Raw genomic sequence first — 19,829 nt, 5'->3', positions numbered from 1 at the left:
TCTTTTTATTTTTAATCTTTTACTATTATAAACAAAGTAAAGAGAAAAAGCTCAAGAACCAATGACAATAAATACTTTCTTTTGTTTATTTAATTAAGTAAAACACATCACTCACTTTCTAGTAAGAGCTTTCAATACATTAAGTTTGGCATCTGTTCCTTCACATGGACCAACATAAAGCATTTTGTCAAGCCTGAAAAAACATCAGATAAGAGAATTAATGCACAACCTAACAAATTATGTCTTAATTTAGAATTTATTTTTATTACAAGAAAGAATTTTATTATAAATAATCAAAATTGAAATGTAGTTTTAGAACAGTTTAGAAAGATGTTTGTGTCAGTGAGTATATAGTTCAATACAGTTTAAATTTACATACATAAGCACTGTACTTGTACAGTCCATAGTGAAAAATCAAAAATGACTTCTGCCAGCCATTCTGTACTTCATCAAATTACAAATGAAGTATTATCTAATAAACTATTCAAAATACATCATACTTCTATTTATTTAACAGATGATATAATGTGCTAACCATTACTTATTAAATGTTATCATCTAAGATTTAATGTTATTACACGTGTTATATGTGTGTTAATCATCTACGACAGGATTTTAAATATTATTTTGATATGAAAACTTATTATTATTTACATCATTTATTTTTAAGTTCAAAAGTAACAAACATCTGGCTATTTTACCTAAGTTTCGGCAGTACACATTATTTTCAAGCTTTCTTCAAAACTAGTTACTGAGTAATCAGAATTTCGGTTTACCAGAAATTTTAATCTTTGTGGAGACAAATTATTTTTCTACATTTTACAGTAATAAAACCAAGAATAACAAAACGTTTGGCTTAATTAATGTGGAAAGTTAAAATTTGGTTCAAAGTAAAAAAATAATTTCCAAAATAACACAGAATTTAGTCGCAATGTGGTAGCTCAATACAGAATATGTATTGTAGAGTTGTTATGTATATTACAAACTTTTCATTGATAGATTATTTCTTGCGTAAAAACAATCAGCTTAGTTTAAAACTACCACTAATATTGTAAAAGTATAAAATAATTTACCTGCCAGGTCTTAACAATGCAGGATCGATTAGATCAGGACGATTAGTAGCACCCAGAACAAAAACGCCTTCATTTTTTTGCAATCCATCCATTTCTGATAGTAACTGTGATACAACTCTGAAAAAATATTTTATTTCATAAATTTTTATTCTATTATAAAACATAATCATATTTAATAATATAGCTGACATGTTAACCCTCTAGAATGGCTGACTGACCCTTTATTGTATTTTGTTAGAAGAGAGTTTTTCTTTGATAAAAGTATTGAAGAAACTCTTCAGTAATGTTTTATCAATCCTTTCTTTCCTTCTTCAACGATTTCCATGATTAAAAGTTCAAATAAGCATGTTTGAATGTTTAGTAATAATTAAAGTACAGTAAATACAAAAAGGTTATCAATATTTTTTGCATTCAAAAATGTTTTAATTAAGTTTAACATTACCATTCAATCAATTTTTTTTTGAACAAAAAATAATTCATTAAAATATTAATGTAAATATATTTAAGTATAAACAAACTTAAAAAAAAAAATTGTGAACATCAAATGTTTCATAGTGTTAAGCTAAACAGTTTTAAAAATTAACTACCTGTCCATAACACCAGTTGAATCACTTTTACCTCTGTTGGGAGCCAATGAATCTAGTTCATCAAAGAAGATGATGCATGGTGCAGCTTCTCTAGCACGTTCAAACACTATAACAAATAATTTATTTTTTAAAATAGATTACAATATTCATATAATGTTAATTGTAACAAACTGTTAAGATATCCAAAAACAGAAAAAGTAGTTATGAAGCAATATTTTCAGTCTTTACTTTTTCATTTTAATTTAATCCAAATAGTATTAAGTAAATACTTTACTATTATTATTAGAAGTAATGCTGTAGAATGTCTTTAATATTCAAATGTTTCAATTTGTCGGGTTATACGAGATGTTAACCTGCACTAAATGTGATGGATTTCCTAAAAATCAAATAATTTACTATCTACTAGTCAGCATAAGTACAATGTTTTTGTTTTGCAAATTTGGTATCTTTTCAAAAAACAAAAGCTAATCAGCTGATCTTGTTGCTAATTCTTTTTGTTGCACCTTGTGAGTAGCAGCATGAATCGCACACTAAAAGAGCAATGTATGTTCGTCTTGCAGTGCTGATAGAAATTAAAGAATAGAGAAGCAATGGCAGTTATTTTAAGAAAAAATTATAAATATTCCACCATCAACCACAAGCTACCATAACTATCTACCATTTAAATGAAAAAAATTGAGATGATTGATAGTGTACATGATTTACTGAGAAGTGGGAGACCTAACAACACCTGCAGCTGACTGAAACATAATACCTGTTACTTATTATTCGAAGTCTCTAGGGCATTTGTATGAAAAAGAAAATAATAAATAAGATATAATAATAAAAAATATATTATTATAAATATATTATTTAATTCAATGATTTTCTTTTTGTTCTGGTAATGCAAACTTTGGGATACCCTGCACATTTTATCATATATATATATATATATATAAATGAATGTTGTTTGTTTGCTTGTCCCGTATGTGTTCCTCTACCTTTCATCCGATTACGATGAAACTTTTGTGAGTTGTGTGCACACCTGAGAAAGTTACTGAATTATTTTGGACCCGCTAGGTGGCATGGGGATTGAGATATTTAAAAAAATTGTATGTATGGTCCGATTTTAATCATGTTCAGAATATGTATGAGTTACATGAAAAGAAATATTTTTGAAAAATATCAGACCCACTAGGTAGCGCCGGGATCAAGATTTTTTGAAAAATTGTATTATGATTCGATTAGGCTCATATTCAGAATATGTACTAGTTACATGAAAAGAAATATTTTTTGCAAAATATGGATCGCTATGTGGCACCGGGGTCGAGATATTTTGAAAAATTGTATTTATGGTCCGATCTGACTCATATTCAGAATATATATTAATTATGTAAAAAGAAATATTTTTGCATAATATGGACCCACTAGGTGGTGCTGGGGGTTGAGATAATTTAAAAAATTGTATTTATGGTCTGATTTGGCTCATATTCAGAACATATATTAGTTAAGTGAAAAGAAAATTTTTTACAAAACTATACCTGCTAGGTGGCGCCGGTGTCAAGATATTTATAAAACAAACAAACTTTCTTCTTATATATATATATATATATATATATATATATATATATACATATATAAGGCAATGTTCAAAAGTGTGTCTGCTATAGACTAAAAAGCTACTGGACTGATTTATGCGTGGGGGAAAAGGGGAAATGGAAATATGGAAAAAGAGAAAAATGGAAATAGGGAAAAGGACAAGAGGAGAAAGGAAATAGGGCGAATGGGAGGAAAGGTGGAAGGGAGAATTAGGGAAATAGGAAAATGGAGAAAAGGGATAAAGTGAAGAGTTAAATTTTGTGAATTCAATATATTGTTCAGTTTTTATCAAACTTTCATTTGTGTTCATTTAATCTATATCTATATATATATATATATACACTCAAATCTAGCAATGCTGAAGCATTGCCGGGTCAGCTAGTATATATATATATATATATATATATATATAAATATGTGTGTGTGGAATTCATTTTTGGCTAATATTAGGAATTTTTGTTCTTTTAATAGATGGTGAAGAGCTTTTCAATTTTTTTTATACAGACTTTTTTACCAGGAAGTAAATTACGAGTATAATTAAGAATTACTAAGTGTATTTGAAACTAGATTGAAATAGTTTTTTTTATTTCCTAGTAGAGACATTGCCTTGAGAATATCTGTAAAACTGAGAGTAAGGCACTAATTGGAGATACTTATATGACAAGTGTAGATTAAAACAAATTGAATAGGTGTAAATTTGAGCAATGCGCATAAACTTGTTTACAACAGAGGAAGTTGTGAATGGAAATTTGACAATCCATTACTTATCAACTTCTTATCATATTTTAACTCCTTGTCATTTACAAAATTTGTTATATCAGTTATACTATCTGATCACTTTTAAATAGAATGCTAGTAATGGTTATAGTGTGACTGTGATGGTAAAAGCAATATAATTAGGGAAATATTAATTATTAATTTGAATGATTACAGTTTTCTTTAAATTCTGAATTTCTATAATTATTTTATAATTACAGTAATAAAAATCCAATTTAATAGTGTTTATTACTAATAAAATTCATTCAATTTTTGTTAGCAAAACTGAATAATAAAAGGATTATATAAAATCCATTTTTAATAGCTTTTTTGCAATTTAATCTCTTATAACCAATGTTAAATATCAACATAAAAAGGAATGGATAACACCAGAATTGCTATATCATATTTTTCAGAACAGGTAAAATATTTAAAAAATGTGAATTATCCTCTAAAAATAAATTATTTAAAAAAAGTAAATCCACCAATCAATTAAAAATAAAATTAACAGACAAAGAAATGACAATTACTTGTCCTCCCAGAAGACAATCTTGTATAGACTATATATTTGATTTGGGATAGCTGATAGAGAAACATTGTATATTTAATATTTCAACATTTGTAGCTTTTATTAATTACATGAAAACTTTTGATAAGATCCTGCTTGAAGCTGTGATAAGTTTTAAAAAGGAAAGGTGAACCGGAAAATTTGATTAGGGTAATACAAAGTCTCAATTATAATACCCATATTGGCGTTAAGTTGGATGAAGAGGTTAGTGGAAGAATGCGTAAAATAAATCAAGAAGTCAGACAAGGGTGTTCATTATCACTCACAATATTTAATGATGATGATGATGCTGTAGAAAACTGGCAAAAAGTTTAAAAAAATCATTTTATGATTAATCGTTTAACTCTGGACACAATTTTATTTGCAGATGACCAAGTGGTTCTGGCCAATTCAGAGACAAATTTGCAATTGCAGTGTCTAGGTTATATTCCACCTAAGTTGATACAATTTGGAGATATCTACTAAGAAGACAAAGGTGAGGGGCTTCATAGATGAGGAACCCATATATACAAAGATATTGATAAATAATGAAATATTGTAACAAGTAACTGCATTTCATTATTTGGGTTATCATCTGTCTTTTTATAATAAAAGATGTTGATAATAAACAGCATAGATTTCAGAAGCTGCTAGGTGCCATGCAAGGACTCTTGACAGCAAAGCAAAGAAGGAAACAGTTATTAAATTTTACAAAAGTATGATGGTACTGACAGTGCTATATGGTTCTGAGACTTGGACTCTCAATCACATCACAGTCAAAGAATTGAATCCATAGAAATGAGATTTTTGCGTAGTGTTGTACATTTCATTGAAAGATCATATTAGTAGAAGTGCAATACATCAGTAATTAGGAGTTGACATATTAGAAACACGATTGCAAAAAGTATACAGCAGTGGAGTCATATAGACAGGATGGATGGAAATACGATTCCAGGGATTACAGAGCAATTGGTATGAGAAAAATAGAATGGCCAAAGAAGAGATGGAAGGAGCAGTTGTGAGACTGAGTGGTTGAGTCTATGGCAATGAAACAGGCTGTATTGCCTACCTATAATGTTCATGATGATGACTATTACTAAATGACAGAGTAAATACAGGTATGGTGACAATTTTATTATAATCGTTTGCATTTGTGAGAAACAGTTCAACAGTTCTGTAATATCACTCCGCCTGATGGCTCAAGCCTTCATGAGCCTACTTGGTGAGTTATTACACTGTGCTATTGCACCTTGTTATTTTTGGTTGAGTATTTTTTTAATCTTAACGAAACCTAAACGAAAACCCTTTGAAGAAAGTGATGATGGTGAAAAATTTTCCAGTAATGAACTAAATATTGATTGTGAGATATTTTATGGAATGTTGTGTACTCTTCAAAACTTGTAAAAATTTGGAATAGCTCTGCGAAGTAAATTTTGAAGTATAAGAAAGGAAATATAGTGTCTCAAAACAGTTTACGAATTCAACCATGTGTTTTTGTGATATTCCCAACCTATGCGTACATGATTAATATTTACTAAAAGAGTATTTATTACTAAAAAAAATCAAATAGTTCATTTTTATAACAAAAAATGTTAATGTTTTGATGTAGCTGCAAGATATATGTTTTATACAGAATTACAAAATCATAATATTACTTAATAATGATGACAAGCTTAGTACTTAATTAATTAACATCAAAGTCGAGTTTAGACTAAGATTTCGAATTCATTAAAAATAAGCTTTAATAAAAATTTAGATTCCACTGTTTTTATGTTGATTCTATTAAAAGCTTATCTTGGAACTGTCAATACTTAAGACTAATTAATAATATTTTAAAATGGTACATTTAATACAAACTGATTTTTTATTGGTTAAAAACTTAGTTTTTAAGCATACTAGTACTAACCTTGACGTACATTTTGTTCACTTTGGCCCACATACATATTTAATAGTTCTGGACCTTTCACAGAGAGGAATGTTGATCCACATTCAGTAGCAACAGCTTTTGCCAATAATGTTTTACCAGTTCCTGGTGGACCCCAAAGAAGTATACCTAAAAGATAATAAATATATTAGTTACCTAATACTTAGTAATATGAATATAAAATTAAAGTAGTTGTAGTTATATGCATATTCCAGATATGATTAAAAATAAATAACATTTAACAGAATATTTGAATATAATAAACATTACCTGATCTTCGTAGTCCAGTTCCAAAATCAGCAGTATTGAGAGAACGAACGATTTCTTTTTTTATTTCATTATGGCCACCAATATCAGTCCAATTAACTGTTGGAACCTGTGGGGCACCAATAGCACCAGCAAACTGTGAGTTCATCTTATCTATTAGGGGAGAAAAAAAATTGTCATAAAATACATACCTCCATTTAACTGCAATATAATTAACATACCATCTGACCTTAAATGGAAACAATGATCAAAAACAACTAGGAAAATTATTTTGCTCACACTTTTCATAAGATAAGTTAATGTTTCATTAAAAATAATCAAATTCATAATTTGAAACTCTATAAAATAATGTACAAACATTCACAGATAGTGGGAGAGGAGAGGAAAGTTTGAAAGGATTTGCATTTACTAAAAAAAATCTGAACAGCTTTATTTAAAATATTTAAATGAATGAATTTTTTTATTGATTAATATAATTTTCCAGAAGTTCTCAGAAATTTGGTGTGGGTTTCTCGACTCAGATTCTGTAGGCACCTACTTCCTGTGTTTGGGTGTGAGTGTTCCTTTAACTTGATATATTTATGGATTGTCAGGTCAGGAATCCATGTGTTGTAAATCAGACCCTGGAATTAGCTCACCAACGCCAAAAGTGAGATTTATGGTTGATATTAAACTCAAGTATGGTGTAAAATAAAACATCACCATGACAATTCTGATTGCAAATTATAACCAGTTGAGTTAAATAAAAATTATAATCAGTAAATCATATTTTAATTTTGTATTATTAAACAAATTACTATTATATTTATTTACTACATAAATTATGTTGATAGAGAAAATGTATAGGAATATAATCTCTATTTTGTTGATGCACAATAAAGCACATCAATTTTATTTACATTTAATAAGTTTTTTGTTTAAGAAAATTTGGATATTTGATGGTTCACATACTTAGATTCAGATTCCTTATTTTCAACTGCGGTAAGAACCAAAATACCACTCACTTTACACTGTGCATGTGCAGAAAGCACATTGAATTTTCACATTTTTTCATCAAAATAGACTGTATTTCACTGCAATCATTTAAAGCACATTCATGAAATTTTCATTTTGTTTGTTCTTTCATAATATCTTTCAGTCAATATAATGTAAATAGAATAATCCAAACTGAATTATAAAGAAAAAGGAAATTACATAATATTGGCTTTACGTGGATAGAATTAACAATTTTCATGGCACAGACATGTAAATCATAATACAGGGAAGCTCAAGCAATAATATAATAAACAATTAAATTTATAAAACTAATCTTCCTAATATTTGACACGCCTCTTAAGAAAAATCAAACGTTTAGGTTTATTTATTGTAAATCCTAATGAATCTTTTTGAATAAAAAAATATGAAGTTTTTAAGAAGAACTGAACCAAGATTAAATATGAACGCTTAGTTTTTGGAATTATTTAACCATTGTAAAAATGATAGTCTATAATTTTGAATCTGACTATTTATACAGAAATAACAATTTCTCTGAAAATTGAATGAGAAGTACTACTCAAGTAATCAAAACACATCTATACACATTGGATTATACCAGTGTTTCTCAACCTGGGGGTCACGGTGATATGAAAGAGGGGTTGCAAAATTAGCCTACAACTTTACACTATCATTTAATGAGAAAAAAAAATTATTAAAAACATTTTATTACATTTATTAGTACACATGTAAAGAAATTAAGTTAATGAGATGGTTGCATTTGTTTTTCATATAAAAGTTTCTCCATTTGTGGATCTATGATAGAAACACACAGGCAAATTGTTTTTAAGTGATAGAAGACGATTCCTATTTAGTTTTTACCACAAACATAGACAAAAAACCCTTTTCAGAGAGGTAAGACATATAGTAAAAGGGATTAATATTTTCAATGCTTCTGTGACTAAATTTCCATATTCACTTGATGAGCAAGCCAAAACATATCTAATCTTCAGATGTGAATTGTTGTTAACATTTTATTGCAAGACAATTTGATGAGCTGGTTGTGATTCTCAACTGGTAACTTAGCAGCTGCAACATTTTCACTAAAATGATTCAACCCATCTCTTCGAGAAATAATTTTTATATTCCTTGAAATACTTCACCAACTGAATTTTTAGCACATGCAAATGCATCTTCATGTTAGCCAAACTGTGGTGAATAATAGTGTTTTCTTCATCCAAATCTTTCTCAATATAATTGGAAGTGAATGGAAATATATCAAAATTTTTACTTTGAAGGCAAGTAATCCAGATATCAAGCTTCTTAATGAAAACATGAACTTTGTCTGTCATTAACAAAATGTTTTTATCGTGTCCTTATAAATTCATATTCAAATTGTTTAAATGTGAAAATACATTGGCTAAGTAAGCCAGCAGCAACACATATTCATTATTCTGTTAAAATATTATTAATTCATCTCACAATTCCAATAACCATGTCAATAAGATTAACACTTTTCCCCATGATAACCATCCATACAACAGAATTCATTCTGATACAGCTTTGCATTCAAAACTAAATTGACATTCTGCAATCCCTTATGCCTCTTTTATACTGCTGAGAGCATGACATATTCAAACATATAATATGCAAGTTCAAACATGATGCTCTTACAGCAAATATTATGCAAGCAGACCAAATTATAAGTAGCACATACACATCAAGTTACAATCTGTAAATTGCTCATGTTCATACACTTCATACATACAAGTTCATACCCATCGCTACTAACACAGTTAAATAGTTTTAACTAAGTTTCATTGAGTTGAGCTTAGGGGTTGCAAAATATTCATTTACATCTTTTTTTTACTTTTTGGGGGTTGTGGAGCTAAAAATGTTGAGAATCAATGAATTATACTATGAAAAAAAATAATAATTACCAATAACCAACACAAAGTCTTCAAATTCTATTCCATTGTTCACATTCTCTTTTTCATTTTCATCCATCAACTTGTACTTTTCACTGAAAAAAAGTTCATAGAAAAGTTAGGTGGATAGAAGCCCAATAACAAATTTATCAATGCCTAAGTATTTGTTCAGATCTATGTGAATAAGTATTTGAGGGAATATCTTAAACAGAAGAAAGTCTACACTTGAATGATGTACACTTTACTTAATTTTTTTTTAGATATTTTATTAATAACATACACATATGTTATTTATAAACCATGTTCAACAGTTTTCTCCAACACAACTAAGTGATACTGATTAACATTCATATATTTTTAACATCACGTTTATGTCTACTGGTCATCAGTCATTTGACTGATGTGATAAACTGCTTTTCAGTTCTGAGCTAATCTCAAGTATTTGTTAAATCGCCTACATCCAAACTATCTGATATCTGAATTCTAATCTGTCTTCCCTTATATTTTTTAATGCAGTTTGCTCAGAATAATATAAGTTATCTTAAGTATAAAAAAATTTGTTAACTTCTAGTTCATAACAATACACAGATTACACAAATTAACATATTTTCAGAATTATAAAGGTAATATAATGCCATTTATATACCTAAAAAACAATTTTCACTTTGGTGAGTTATTCTGTTTTCACTATTTACTTAATTGTTTAAAAGAAATTTGTTTATTTAATAAATATATTTTCATTAATCTTCTTGCCATAGGCTGTAAAAACAAGGTTCCCTGTTTGAGGTATAGTTTCCAGAAATATATTTGGACAATATTTGAACCCATTCGTGCAAATCAATACATAATTAATGAGTATATCTTATTATTCCTTCATATATCCTATATTTTATGTCCTATAATTACAAAAAACATATACTTTAACATCTTCAAACTAAATTTTCAAATATGTAGATGAAAAAAGAAAGACAATTTTGAAAGTTATAAACTTATAGAAGAAAATAAGAATGTTGTACCAGATTTTAATAAATATAAAGTCACTTAAACAAAAATTCACCCTTAACAAATTTCTAATTGTTATACATTAAAATTTCAATTTGTTTTCATTTCCCAAAAATATTAATTTATCATCAAAACACTGCAAATATCAAAAACATTTACAAATATATTATAAGAAAAATATCTTACAAGGGATCATTGTAATTTTCAGAAAGACTACACCAATATCAAGAGTGACTGATATCAAGTTGTCTACAATATTTTTGATTAACCTAACATAAATACATCGTGACGATATTGTAATCTGATGTTATTGTGAGTGAATCATTTTCTGTAGTGTTAGAATGAAAATAATAGTTTATTACTTAATTATATTAATAAAAAAAAACATTTCTATTTATATATTTTCTCGCAGTTTTATAAATTTAAATCATGGATATTCCAATGATTTAAAAAAAAAATGAGAAAGTTGGGAGTATTCTTGAAAATTGTACATTAAAAATGCAATAATAGAAGAGATCATATTGCTACAGATTATTAACAATAAAAACTGATCCAATGAAATTTAATGAAATGTAATATTGATAATTTACACAGATTTCAATGAGTAGAAAACTGAGATAATCTAGTTACAGTCACTGCCATTGTTGTTTATGACTAGAATTACTGGTTATGTATTGGAACAGTAAGAAGCAAAGGTCCAATGAATTTTGGATCTTTACTTCAAGAGATCCAATTCAGTTGAGTATGATGAGTTGCCACAGCGCACAATGACTCAGCTGCTTCTTAGCAAAGAATGTATCATAATTACTCAATAAAATCTCAAAAATACAGTAAGATATCACAAGACTTAGAGATTTAGTACAATACAATAATAAATAAATAATAAGTAAATCTTTCTAATTTAAAAATAAATTTATTTACCTGTATGTTTGCGAAACTAAAAAAGTAAGATCAGAAAGTATAAAGCCAGATGTTCTTGCAGCTACTTTTAAAGCAGTTGAATGGGAAAGATTACAAAGCCAAGAAATAGCATCTGCTCTTTCATCTAATGACGGATTATCAATGTTGATAATGTGTAAAATGTTCTGTTGTAATTCAAAACTTAATTGATCAACAGAAGTGGTAGTACCAACTATAATTACTGGAAGATCACATGAAAGTTCCATTAATAACTTGTTAAAGTAGTTGACAATACGAACATCTTCATTTCCTTCTCTATCTTGACTAAGAGCCTATAAAAAATAAAAATAAAATTTCCAGTAAAACATTATTTAAAATATTACACTTCATTTGATAAATGACAGTTATATAAAATCAAGGGCTGTTTTGTTTTTCAATCTCAGATTGTGTATCTAAGTAAAGAAGAGATAGGCGGAAGCCACGTCTGCGTGTCATGCGATTGCGCCACCCCCTCACCACAATCTATCCCTTTGCATTAGTCTGAGCTGAGCTATGGGCAACTGAACATGGCCACTATGATCAATGCTCCCGCCAAGTATGTTATGAAATGTAATACATTTTCTGCAAGCAGAAGGATCTAGTGCTGCTGAAAGCCATTGCAGAATGAGCCTAGTGTTTGGTGAAAACTTTATGAGTGATGTTAGTGTACGGGAACGGTATAAGAAATTTAAAGAAGGGCGAACAGACATCTATGATGAAGGTGGGCAAGGATGCAAATCTGTCGTTAATGTATGCCTGGCTGAGTGTGTTGATAATTTTGTCAGTGACAAACGAAGGTTTATGATAAGTAAACTTTCTGCGGACATTTCAAAATTTTCTCTGTACACAATTGTGACTGAAGACTTAGGATATCAGAAACTGTGCGCACATTACATCCCAAGAATGTTGACTAACGATCACAAAATGCAGCAAATGGCATCAGCCATTTCTTGTGCATTACAATAATGAGGGGGAAGTTTTTACACTCTATCGTTACTGGTGTTGAGAATTGGATCCAGTGTGACAATCCAGAAACCAAAGAATAGTCTAAGCACTGGATGCACATTTCTTCTCCAAACAATCCGAAAAAGTTCAGACACTGAGCAACAGGAAAACAATGGCTACAGTTTTTTGGAACCATAAAGATGTCTTGTTGGTGGACTTTATGGTGCAGAGAATAACAATAACAAAGAATGAATCTTTACGTCGCCTCCACAGAGCGATCCAGAACAAATTTGTGGTCAAGTGTGGTTTTGATTCACGAAAATGCACAACTGCACTGTGCCAACATGATACAAGACCGTCTCAAACAAGTTAAGTGGGAAGTTTTCAACCATCCACTGTATAGTCTAGGCCTAGCACCTAGCGATTTTCATCTCTTGAGAATTGAAGGCAAGATTGGGTGGACAACACTTCACCACCAATAGAGGACTTCAGGAGGCTATCAAGACATACCTTACCCTGCTGGTGGCAAAAGTCTTTGAAGAGGGCATCAGAAAGCTGGTGTCATGATGCAACAAATGCCTCAATCGTTCTGGTGATTAAGTAGAAAACTAAGTTAGATACTACTCAACTTTTAGTAATAAAATCATTATGTCAATGAGTCTTTTTTTTACAGCCAATCAGAGGTTGAAGAAAAAACATTGATATTATATTATAAAAAAACATGATATTTTGTAAACAAATAACTTCAATTTAATATAACAATCTAATCTGAACACTAACACATATAAACGTCTGACTTAGAGACCTATTAGTAGCTACGCTGTAGTTGTCACTCTCAGAATCAATGGAACATGCAAGTCCTACAACCAATATAAAGGTTTTTTCTATCAAAATGAGGAATATTTTATAGATTATTAGCTACTGGCAATGATAGTGATTTTGTGTTGATGCAGTTATTCTGAACATTTTTTGTTTTAATTACAAGAATTACTGTAATTTTCAAAACAGAGTAATATAGTATATATATTATACAGAGTAATAAAGTACAGTATATTTGATTTTAACAAATTTGGTGTCTTGTGAGTAGAAAACTTTTATTTTCTAAGAGATTTTTTATTTTTATTTCTTCCAATCATTTTCTGTACAGTTTAGTTTTATCAAATGAAGTCTATTGACTTACCTATTCAGTTTTCTGTACTTAGTCTGTAAATTCTCTTTGTTCTATGTATTATATGAATATACCATGTTTGGCTTAAGGCAGTATGCAAATTTCCTCTATGTTTCTTAAGCAAGAAATAACAGAAAATATGTAAAGTAGAGAGTATTTACTATCAACTCCAGTTTGCTTTACTCCTCTAGATAAGTCTGGTGAGAAGGAATATCTATTCAAGCAAAAACTGCAGCATGAGACAAATGACCTCAACCAAAGATTCTTCGGATTGCCAAGCTTCGGCTAGGCAATCAGAAGATTGGAATTATTATTCTACTTTCATAAGAGCAGGAGGATATTATAGATCGATGATTCTATTTAATAAACTGAAATATAAATTACAACAAAACTGCTTTAACTCTGAAAATCCATCCAAGAACAACCTAGATTTCTGAATGGTATTCCTTTGCCTATTCCCCAAAATTGTATGCATATGCCATAGAATGCAAACCTGCCACAACTCATGTAAATTTAAGACCAAGTAAACTTATCTCATACCCCTATGTTGTTCTATCCTTAATTCCAGGTCCGGCGTACAGAAAAAAAACTTATCTTGTAATAATTTACTTGCAATAATTTTGTACATAATGCCTGTTGATGAAAACAGGAGTGATAATGAAAAAAATCTGGAAATTAGCATCATTCTTACATAATGTGATGAAGCCAACACCAGAACCCATCATAGCAGGTACTCCATTGGTTGTTATGGACACAAGTTTTTGAAGGGACAAATTAATTTATTTAATGTCATTTTTAATAACTTAAAAATGTTCTTTTTGTTCAAGTTCTTTCCTTGTAGTGGTAAAACTGAGTATATATTTTTTATTGAGCAATCATTAAAGACCATCCTCATAAAAATATTTATTTAAGCAATATGGAGATGTCTCTTGATTCATCACAGTGTAAACTTAAAAACAGGGAGGGAGGGAGGTAGAGAGAGTGAGAGAGAGAGATGTGAGAAGTGTCAGGTCAATCTGAATATGCATCTGGCTGGCTGTGTCTTTAGTGTTTAATAAATATTTTTAATATAGTGTGAGAGGAGTTAGCTCTGTCTACTCTAACATTTCCAGACTATTCCTAATATTCAATGGACATAAAAAAGCTCATGTTGATTATAAACTTTTTTTAATACATTGAAATAAAGTAACCACAACATTTAACAAGTGAGTAATAAATCGATAGTGAATAATAAAAATCTTTACAAATTTGAAATTAATATTAACAAAACAATTCAGCACAAAATTCCTATTTTCATGAATGTTTATTTATCACCTTTTTAAGCTCATAAATTACTGGGCACTAGTAAATTTTTGTTATCTAAAATAAATTGTTCAATGGCTAATACATCTGAGTTCAGAGAACAAACAGACTTTTACTTTATTAATAAATTACAAATTACTATAAAGAGACTAAATCCATAAAAATTCCAAAATCTGACCTCTAAATTATTTAACTGAAGTAAACAAGGTTGATTTTTTTTAAGCTTTGTATAAATTGTTTTCAGTTTTGCTTCATTAAAGCCTGTTGGACCACCAATCAGATGGCTACAGTCAATGCGCCAATAATGTATACCTAAACGTTTAGCAATTCTTGAAAGCAGTAACGATTTACCACATCCAATAGGACCACTCACAAGAAATAGTGGTTTCAGTTGTAGTTCTGAAAAAGTGTCATAAAGATAAATAAAATTTTCTATAATAATTATCCTGCCTTTTCATAATCTGAAAATTGGGACAATAAATTTAATAAGTAATTTAACAATTGTGATCAATAAATAATATTACTTAAATATAATCACTCATCTAATATAGTGTCTGAATAAAGTACTCAAAAAGGACAAAAATAAAACTAATTCAAATAATGACATGAATTCTTTATTCAAGCAAAACCTGTTCAATTAACTAAAAAAAAATTATGAAGTCAGTGTTCCATCAACCATGACCATCATTCCGCAATTCATTACTGATGCATCTAAGCAAGTAATTAAAAGCAGATAGGGAATATCTAAATTTACTTGTTTCTCATTTTTATAATATATACTCTCATCTTGCAAACAACTAAATTATTTACTTTTAATAATAACAAAATATACGTTAAATATTATACGTTTAATAATAACAAAATTAAAAAAAATATATTAGGTTATGAATTCTTAATAATTAAAGTAATACTTTCTTTTAATATTTAACCCCACTAGAATGTAATGCTTTCTTTTAAAATTTAACTCCGCTAGAATGTAAAACTAATTTGTAAGGTAATTATTTAGAAAAATATTAAGTCAATAATGTTGGCATATGCTGTTATAGTCATCATATTAATCATCAATAAACAAGAAAACCTGCACTGTTGTTTTAAATTTTATAATCTTGTTGTAGTAACAATAATAATAATAATGAATTTTGTTACTTTATCTTAGAGCATCAGAAGGGAATAAAAGTCAATTATGATATAAACTTAATATTCAAATAATTATATTTTTATGGTCTATTTGAATGCAAATGACTTGTTTGGCATAAAAAATGCATCAATACGATGCTTTCACCAGAGTTATGTCCCTTGTACGTTAACAATAGCCCAACTTAATATTTAAGTTAATTAGATGAGATCAGTTAGGGTTTATGTTTGCCGATATTATAAAAAATTTATAAACTTGTTTCTATCAATAACTGAATCAGTTGACACAAATTCAATGAAATATACTTAAGAATGAATAATAGATATAGATAATAATAGATACAGATTATACAAAAAAGAAAAAATGTAAATACAAGATTATTGATACAAATCAAAACATTATCTTCATCGCTATGTGACTTGGAAGTTTTTGATTTTTCATTCTAAAATCTTTATAAGTAAAAAAACTACAATGAAATGACATTAATTAATATTTATAATACTGATAAATATAATTTTTGTTTCCTAACATGCTATACATTATTTTAATCTGTTTTTTGATGCAGAAAATGAATACGAACTCAGAATCTTTCTATCGCCCACCATTTTTTTTTTTAAATTTTAATTAAAGGATTTTTTTCATTTTTCAACATACAGTTAGTATTTTAAGCTCCTATATTTTGTTAGCTCATTTTTTATGGTTTAACTTTGTTAACATAATTTGTAAACTATAAACAAACAATACTAGACAAAGAATTAAATCATATCACAGTCACATAATATGACACCATATCTAACACTGAAGAGTGAGCCTTCATGGACAAGATTAATCATGTCCATGAAAGAGTGAACCTTCATGGGTTGACAAAAAATCAAGCTGAACTGTTAGGATCAAGACTGCAAGGTTGGAATTTACTTTAAAAAAATACAAAAATTTTGGGCTTTCGAAGCCGACAAAAAGAACTTTTTCAGTACTTTATTGATGAAAATAATCTGGTTTATTGCCCAAATATTGATGAACTTAGGACAAGTTCATAAACCTGAGGACTGGCGCCTTTTCATACATTTATCCAAGTATAGCTTAAAAGTGGTTCTACTACAAAACAGTAACAAATATCCTTCAATACCAATTGCTTATGGTATTAATTTGAAAGAGACATTCGATGTGATGAAAGACATTCTTGAAAAAATAAATTATAAAAAACATAGCTGGAACATAAGCGGCGATTTGAAAGTTATAGCAATTTTGTTAGGCTACAAGATATCATACATCTTTGCAAAGACTATGATGGGAAAACAACATTTTACTAAGATGCTGAAATTAGGTTCAGCCCACACTGCAACGAAGAAGCTGAAATGTTATGTTTATGTATAGAATGCAGATATTCCATAAGCTAAACAATGCTGTTCATACTAAAAGAGTGCACTACTGTCAGAGGTTCAAGAACTTCATTACAGGCATCATTGGCATTCTAGATCAAATGTGTTTCACAAATAAAGCGTGGTTTCACCTCGGCGGATATATTAATAGTCAGACTGGACCTCCGGTACAGAAAATCCAAACATTTTCTTTGAATCTCTACACCATAAAAAAACAGGCATATGGTGCACAGTTTCAAGGTGACTGACAAATAATAGGACCCTGAAATTATCCAACACTTCATAGTCTTGCTGCAAGAGAATGAGCGTGACTGCTGGCCACTACAGGACAGCGCCATTTGCCATACAGCTTGCTGCTCTACTATGGAGATGCTACAGGATTTTTCGAAGGAGAATCATTTCTAAAGGATTGCAGTCATCAAGATCCCCTTACCTGACCAAGTCAAGACTTCTTTCTGTAGGTACTTAAAATAAATTGTTTATAGGAGCAATCCACACACCTTGCAATAAATGAAGACAAATATTACCAATGCCAACCAGGAACAGACAGTGTACAGCTAAGAACAGAGTAACCAGGAATATTCTAAGACGTGTTGACATGTGCATATTAGTGGATAAACATCATTTTCAACATCTTCTGTAAATGTAAGCGTTTGTTATAAACTATTATTTATAGACTAAACTAAGTGATGGGGCCTCTTTTAATTGAACACTGTATATAACATCAATACAGAATATAACATTTAATACATTAAAATTTAGGATCCTAAAAAAAATCAAGGACTGGTTCTTTTTTACAGTACTTTCTTAAAGTAATTATATAAAAGTATTCATCCAACAATATCAATTAAAAGAAAAGCTTACAGAATTGCATCTTACCATCTAGCTTATAAACCATAAATGGACGACAAAAGCTCATCAACTTATCAGCACACAGACGCAAATATAATGGAAGAAGAGGTTTTAAAAAGTCATTAATTTGTAACTTTTCTTTATGGAATTCATAACCACAAGTTAAATATATCTGAGGGGGTACAAATTTATTTTGTGTAGTTAACTGATACAGTGTAACAGTGTTGTCTACTAAATAACCGCAATGTGAATTTCCAGTGTTATTACTTTGTTCTGAAACATTAATTTCACATACTTTAAAATATATTGCGGTCAGATTGTGATATTCTTTTGTAAACTGCAGTTCTGGCAAGTACTTAACAACATCTATACTAAATACATCATTTTTATACAAAAATCTCTGTAACTTGAAATAGTTGAATAAAATTTTATCTATAACATCAGAATCTATGTTAGTAAAATTGTTTAGCAAACAAATACTAATTTCCGTGGGTTTCACTAACTTTTTACAACATACGTCTTTAAAACTCAATCTACAGTTATGGTTTACATAAGGAACATCACTAGCAGCAAACACATTTTTAAGTATATTAAAAGAGTCATTTTCAGTCATTACTACTTCAGAATCTAATTCTTTAATATAGATTACTTGGAGCTGCCGAGTTATACGGATACTTAAATCATTGTCATCTGAAACATTTGGAAATTCAAACTGAACATCAATCCACGTTTTATCTCTAATATCACTAAATGATTCACACAGTCTTCCGACCAAAATAGTATTTGTTGTAATCCATTTTTGTTCATTAAAACTGCTAAAATTAAAATTTAACAGAGCCAAAAGAAAGTTGTCTGGAACGCACAACAAATTTACGTCAACAGCGTCTGTCATTTTGGTAACGGGCGAGACCTCCAATTATAACGTACCACACCATAAAAAATTGTATCTCACTAGAACTAGTAAGCAAACATTTTTCACAATATTAGCACTTCAAGCATCACAAGTGAATAAACATGTATATAGTAAATAAAAACTGTAATTTCAGTACTATGAAAATAGTCAAAATACATTAACCTCTTAAGAATGTTAACTATCTTTTAGATATTTGATTAGTAAATACCGAATAACCTTATTTTTGTAGAAACTATTATTCTATTAAAGTGGAACCAATATAATTTAAAATCACAATCAGAAAAAAAATTACAATTTAATCATTTTTTCTGTCCTTCAGTCAGTTCTGAACCAAAACTGAAATTCATGGTAACAGTTAATCACGGCCAACTTAATTTCATATATACTAAAATTCTTTTGGGCGATAAAATTGGTCTTATGAACTTGGATCAAAACTTCGATCTATGATCAGGATATTTGAAGAAACTTCAAAAAGGAGTTGAAATAAAGATAAGTCCTATTCTTTCATACGTTAACATTAAATTCAATAAAACGTGCTTTAAATTCTTACCGAAGGGAGCGC

General features: G+C 29.2%; 1 protein-coding gene across 3 annotated transcripts in view; it reads right to left on the bottom strand.

Moving 5' to 3' along the window:
- Pex6 (peroxisomal biogenesis factor 6) overlaps positions 1-19,621 on the bottom strand; it is a 62,349-nt gene extending 42,728 nt beyond the window's left edge. For 2 of the 3 annotated variants that reach the window (XM_075358565.1, XM_075358563.1), the window contains exons 1-9: positions 18,382-19,621; positions 15,167-15,387; positions 11,556-11,866; positions 9,645-9,727; positions 6,736-6,885; positions 6,448-6,594; positions 1,661-1,766; positions 1,074-1,190; positions 116-193 (exon numbers count right to left, since the gene is read on the bottom strand). In XM_075358565.1, the coding sequence (XP_075214680.1) occupies positions 116-193; positions 1,074-1,190; positions 1,661-1,766; positions 6,448-6,594; positions 6,736-6,885; positions 9,645-9,727; positions 11,556-11,866; positions 15,167-15,387; positions 18,382-19,246 (2,078 nt within the window). In that variant the 5' untranslated portion in view covers positions 19,247-19,621. The remainder of the gene's footprint in view (positions 1-115; positions 194-1,073; positions 1,191-1,660; positions 1,767-6,447; positions 6,595-6,735; positions 6,886-9,644; positions 9,728-11,555; positions 11,867-15,166; positions 15,388-18,381) is intronic. The other variant, XM_075358566.1, reaches the window with a different exon arrangement.
- Positions 19,622-19,829: the final 208 nt, after the last annotated feature.

Source organism: Lycorma delicatula, chromosome 2 (assembly GCF_047948215.1).
Source record: "Lycorma delicatula isolate Av1 chromosome 2, ASM4794821v1, whole genome shotgun sequence".
Classification (NCBI taxonomy): Eukaryota; Metazoa; Arthropoda; class Insecta; order Hemiptera; family Fulgoridae; genus Lycorma; species Lycorma delicatula.
The sequence above is the reverse complement of the archived record's forward strand: the minus strand, read 5'-3'. Positions and strand labels throughout refer to the sequence as shown.